This window comes from Eschrichtius robustus, chromosome 4 (assembly GCF_028021215.1).
Source record: "Eschrichtius robustus isolate mEscRob2 chromosome 4, mEscRob2.pri, whole genome shotgun sequence".
NCBI lineage: Eukaryota > Metazoa > Chordata > Mammalia > Artiodactyla > Eschrichtiidae > Eschrichtius > Eschrichtius robustus.
The window spans coordinates 130523998-130529997 of record NC_090827.1 but is presented as its reverse complement, the minus strand read 5'-3'; the positions used below and the strand labels follow the sequence as shown (position 1 = coordinate 130529997).

Here is a 6000-nt window from a genome sequence, read left to right as displayed (position 1 = left end):
CCATAGCTTTCATCCCTTAAATTAATTAAGGGATGAAATTAATCTAAATATCTTGCACCATATTTTGATTCTAGATCCATTTGAAAAACTTATTCAGTAATAGCTTATATTGAAGGCAACAAAGATGAAACCCTTTGTTGTCAGTAACTTTTCTGGACTTTCTCAGTTAAAAGGCTGGATTGCTTAGACCAGGTGAAAACAAGATTATGAATAAAGACAAGTGACTTAAAAGGTTTTAAAATAAGATTTTTAATTATTTATTAGATTTTGATCTGAGATTGAAATTATATGTCATAAAAGGAAAATTGCTAAATTGCTATTAAATAATTGCTACTAATGAAGAGTGTAAGTGGCTTTGCAAGTAAGTAGAATAATAAAACAGCAACATTCACGTTCACAGGTTTTTGTGTCACATACAACTTTCTTTTCATAGGTCTTCTGATTCCGGTATGGTGGTATCCTCTGTAGGTTCAGTTGTTACCACTATAGGAATATTCTCAGATATCCATCCCTTAGGAGTCCTATTAAAGGACCGTCTTCCAGAAAGAGGACTGGCAAAGGCCATGAACCTGGGATCTGTTAGAAATAATAGGTCAAAATCTGGAACCTTAAATTTAACCATTTTTGATGCTCTTTCAAAACCTCCAAATGGGGTGGCAACTCTGTGAGAAATGGAAAGAAAAAGAATAAATTAATTAATATTCAAATTTATTTGCCAGAAAATAGAAAACAATTTAATGCATGGTCTTATGGGCATGTTGTTGTGTCATATTCTTAGTAGGGTTTCAGTTTTTGACCTCTGAAGCAAGCATTTCCATTCAAGGACCATGCCTTTATGATAAAACAGATATTTGATAATAAATTGGTGTAAAGTCCTTATGTACATACTCTTAGTTTTGGACTGAACTAATCTGTTCCCTGGACATCACAACATTTCTTGCCTTTGCGCCTTTGCTGACAATGTTATACTTGCTTAAGATATTTCCTCCGTGCCTCCTCTCCACCAGCCCTCACTCCCTTTCTTAACCAAATTCCTGTCACGTTGATTGTCTTATGTCAGTCATTTAGTGCTTATAATATGGTACTTTGTATTGTTAGCTTCTCTTTTTCAGAGTACGATTTTGTTTGGGTCATCTGTGAATTTTAAACTCTTTGAGGGCAAGAGGTATATCTTTGCATCTTTCCACCTCTATCTCAGAAACATCAGAATCCTTCTACTTGTCTGAATAAAGCCCACCTTCCTTACCTTGGCATCCAAGGTCCCATGTAACATTCTAGCTTTGTTTGATTTAGCCATTAATTATTCATTCACTCAGTGCCAGGCACAGTTCTAAGTGCTGGGGGTATACCAGTGAACAATGTAGTCAGAGTCTAAGCTTTTATATTCTGGCGAAGGAGACAGGCAATTAAAAAACATAAACAGAGTCATACAGAGTGAAGTAAGTCAGAAAGAGAAAAACAAATACTGTATGCTAACACATATATATGGAATCTAAAAAAAAAAAAGGTCATGAAGAACCTAGGGGCAGAACTGGAATAAAGATGCAGACGTAGAGAATGGACTTGAGGACACGGGGAGGGGAAAGGGTAAGCTGGGACAAAGTGAAAGAGTGGCATGGACATATATACACTACCAAATGTAAAATAGATAGCTAGTGGGAAGCAGCCACATAGCACTGGGAGATCAGCTCGGTGCTTTGTGACCACCTAGAGGGGTGGGATAGGGAGGGTGGGAGGGAGATGCAAGAGGGAGGAGATATGGGGATATATGTATATGTATAGCTGATTCACTTTGTTATAAAGCAGAAACTAACACACCATTGTAAAGCAATTATACTCCAATAAAGATGTTAAAAAAAATAGAAATAAAAAAAAAACAACAGTGGATTACAGATGAAAAAAAAGTGTAAGTCAACTATACGTCAATAAAAAACTAATACATTTTAAAAAACATAAACATATAGACAAATATCCAATAATGACAAAAGCTATGAGAAGATTAAAATAGGATGATATAATAGGGCACAACTGAATGACTAGATAGGTAGAGAAGACATCTCTGAAGAGGTGACATTTAAACTGCCATCTGAAGGTCAGAAGTTAGCCATGGACCGTATGGCTGAAGCACTTCAGCATTTCAGGTAGAGGGAGTAGCTAATGCAGAGAATCTAAGGCAGAAATAATGTTGATCTTTTCAGGAAAAGAAAGAAGGCCTATGTTGATAGACAGGTGAGGGGGATGGCAGAAGGGAGAGAGGACAGAAAGGTAGATTGTGTGGAACTTTGTCCAATAAGGAATACGGATTTCATTCTAAGTGTGAAAGGGAGCCATCATAAAGTGTTAAACAGGGGAGTGGTAAGTATAATCTGATTAAATTTTTATAAAGATCACTCTGGCAGCTGTTACTATCTGAACAATTATAGGTGGACAAGAATGGAAGAAGGGAAGATATTGTAGCAATTCAAGTGAGAAATTATGGCAGCTTGGATTTTAGGTGTTTTCCTTGAAGAAGTGGGTGGTTTCAAGATGTGTTCTATGGGTAGAGTCAACAGGATTTGCTGACAAATTGGATAAAAATTGTGAGAGAAATGTAGAAATCAAGAATTACTCCTAGGTTTAGAGTTTCAGCAACTGGCAGATAGAAGACAAAGAGGAACAGGTTTGGTGTACGTGTGGAAAAAATTACTTTGACATCCCAATGGAAAGGTCCATGCTGGTTTTTCCCTATTCACTTTCGTATACTCTTTGTTCCAGTCAAACTGATACACTGCTTGCTCTTTTCCTTATGCTTTCCAACCTCATTGCCTTTACTTATATTCATTTTTCTCTGCCTGGAGTGCTCTGACCCTTATTACTACATTTCTAAATCCCCTTTAAGTTCTTTAAGTTCTAAGTATGTTATATAAGTAATTTATATTTAAGTATTTACTAATTTAACTTTCTTCTTGAAGCTTTCCCTGATCTTCCACAGCCAGAAATAAGCTCTTTCTCCCCTAAGTTTCCACGGGCTCTATTTTTACCTCCCCTGTAACCCTATTTTCCATCTTTCATTATATCCACTGGTCTGTCTGTCGTATTTCTTACCAGCCTGCACTCCAAGAGGACTGGAATTCTCTCTAATGTATCTTTGTAACTTACTCAATATATGTACTTGTATAATGTATTGTACCTAGAAGATTCTTATAAACGTTTGGACAATGGAATTGGCAAGTCTATATAGATTTTCCAGTATTGCAGAGACTATTTTAAAGCCTGGAAGAGATCTGATTTTCTTCAAAGCTCAATCACCTATGATCTTTCTTGAATATCTTAATTTCTGGGTGATAATAGTGAGGGACCATGGAGTCTGATAAAGTAAGGAGAAAATGATTGATAGACTTTGAAAAATGAGATGGCTTTGATGTGTGGAATTGAAACATTATTGAAATAAAGAATAAATGAAAAATAAAGATAAAATGTGGTAGAGAGTGGGATGCTTGAAATTGAGATTTTGAAGGTGATGATAGGTATTGGTAGTGACAAACTTTAAGAAAAGCCAAGAGTGACTAAGGTGGGATCGAGAGACGGATCCTTAAAAGCAAGACAGTCAAGGACTTGAAAGGGCTGAGAGTTCAGTGGATCATTTACGTCGATACTTAAGCCTCCAAAAAGTGATGACAGGAATAGTACTGGGGAAGAAGAGGGAGAGCCAGATAAGATCTTCAGTGTCCACAGAGTGGATAGGTGACCTCAACAATGGCTGTAGCAGATGTAACTGTGTCATATAGTATAGAATCTCATGTCTTATTGGCCCATAATTTTCTTGTCTTCCAGTGTTTTGCTACCTTCTGAAGAACAGTATGTTTTACTTTCTATTGCATCTGTTCTCAAGATAACTGACCTTATAATATTTTCCCCAAATTGCTGTGGAAGATATGGATAAAAACAGATCACTGACTGATGCAGTAACCTCAGTCTAATGTAGTATTTCAGCAATCATATCAGTATAAACTTTCACATCCAGGGCCTAAAACCATTACTCCGGAGGTGAGAGAGATTGTTTAGGAAAAGAACTTTAAGAATTTAGATCATCAGTCAGGTGCTTTATGACTGTTAAACTTCAGAAGGCATAGTAATAATGAAAACTAATATTTATTGACAGGGTACTGTGCACCTGACACTGTTTTAAGTGCTTCTCAAACTCTTTTGGTATAGGAGTCACCGTGGGATCTTGTTAAAGTACAGATGCTAATTCAGTCAATCTAGAGTGTGTTCTGAGATTCTGCATTTCTAACCAGTTCCCAGGTGATGCCAGCACAGCTGGTCTGACCACACTTTGAGTACCAAGCTTTACATGATTGTCTCATTAAATTCTCACAACAACCTTATGAGTTGATTCTTTTTATATCCCCATTTAATGGATGAAACTGAAGCACAGATAGTTAAATGACTTGCCCAAAGTCACCCACCTAGTAAGGTGTAGAATCAGGATTTAAATCTAGGCATCCAGACTCACTGAAGGCCTTCTCTTCTATACTACCTTATATTGTACCCGCACAAGATAATTCTTAAGGAGTATTGGGCCTTCTGAGATCACTTTCTAAGAGCAGTATATTTAGGAATCTCAACCACTTGGCTGTGTCTAAATGATGTCAAACCAGGTTGCTATCACATTCGTGATGTAACTAGGTGATTAATGTCGCACATTTTGTCACGTGATTTAGTGAATTGAAGAGTCTTTATAACTCAAATTTGACTCAGTATATAAGTAAAACTTCTTATTCTTGGATATCCAAGATGTCCAAGACAATATTTTGTCATTTTAGAAATCTACCACTGTAAAGCAATAGTTTGTTCATTTGTTGATTCAGTCGTTTATTCATCTAACAAATTACTGATTGCTTATTATATCTAGACACTCTGCTATATGCTAGGAATTCAAAGACTGTAGTAGGTCTTAACCTCAATGAACTCACAGACAAGAGAAGAGTGAAACGTGAAGGGGAAAAAAAACACGTATGGACCAATATAGTTACTTTAAGGGAAAAATTTCCTGAATGCAGAGGAGCTTAGGGTAAAGTTTAGAACCTGGGATCAGGACCCGCCACATAATTTTGTAGGGCACAGTGCAAAATGAAAACTCAAGCCCCTTTGTTAAAAAATTGTTAAGAATTTCAAACATTAAAGCAAAACATTAAACCAGCCATGGCCTTTTCAATTGTGGGGCCCCCAGCAATTGCACAAGACATACATTCATTTGCGGGAGTTTAAGAGTATATGGTTATCCATTGGATACAAGAGGCTGGAGTTGAGCATTTCTAGATTTAGGCTGAATTTGGTCAATTAATCTTGTATTTATTCCAGAAATCACCTTTACTCATTTATTTATTTTTTTCTGAATTAAATGAAAAAGGAAATGTTCCCGTGCCACTGAAATCCAGTATCTGGGTTTGGCATTTAGTGCATTAGCTTTTCCCTTTTTATCCAGTTCTGTTTTGTTTTTCCCACCCAATTTGTGGGTCATTTTCTTCTGTAAATGAAAACATTCCCTTCCGTTCATCACCCATCTCCTACCTCCTACCACTTATCCAGTGAAAGGTTGCTCTTTGAAAAGCAGAGTTTTCTTTTCTTTGGCACCATTGAGACTATATCCTGTTTAAATTTTTATTGCCCTTGGACACAAAGTAGAGAAAATCTTTTAACAGAGATGTTAAGCATTCAAAGTGAGAGACTATTTGTAAGATTTTTAAGATCTCTGAAAATAGTTTCAAGTTTTAGTTAGTGAAGCAAAAAATTCCACTGAAAGATTTGGAATATTCTACTAAAAGATCACTGTGCATCTCTGTGATTCCCGTAACATAATTTCTTCAAACATAGATCTGACTTAAAATAATTTTTACACTTTATCATCTATGTAGTGACTAACAAGCTTGTTTCACTCAGATTCAGTTAATATGTGCTTTGTTGTTTATTTCAATTGATGAATAATTGGTTTGCATTTGTAAAAATTAATAGTGCTGG

The 6000-nt window shown here is 36.2% G+C and overlaps 1 protein-coding gene across 2 annotated transcripts in view; it reads right to left on the bottom strand.

Moving 5' to 3' along the window:
* Nucleotides 1–283: 283 nt before the first annotated feature.
* The window catches only part of MYOZ2 (myozenin 2), a 38399-nt gene continuing 32682 nt past the window's right edge, over nucleotides 284–6000 (bottom strand). For both annotated transcript variants that reach the window (XM_068543360.1, XM_068543361.1), the window contains one exon: nucleotides 284–662. In XM_068543360.1, the coding sequence (XP_068399461.1) occupies nucleotides 428–662 (235 nt within the window). In that variant the 3' untranslated portion in view covers nucleotides 284–427. The remainder of the gene's footprint in view (nucleotides 663–6000) is intronic.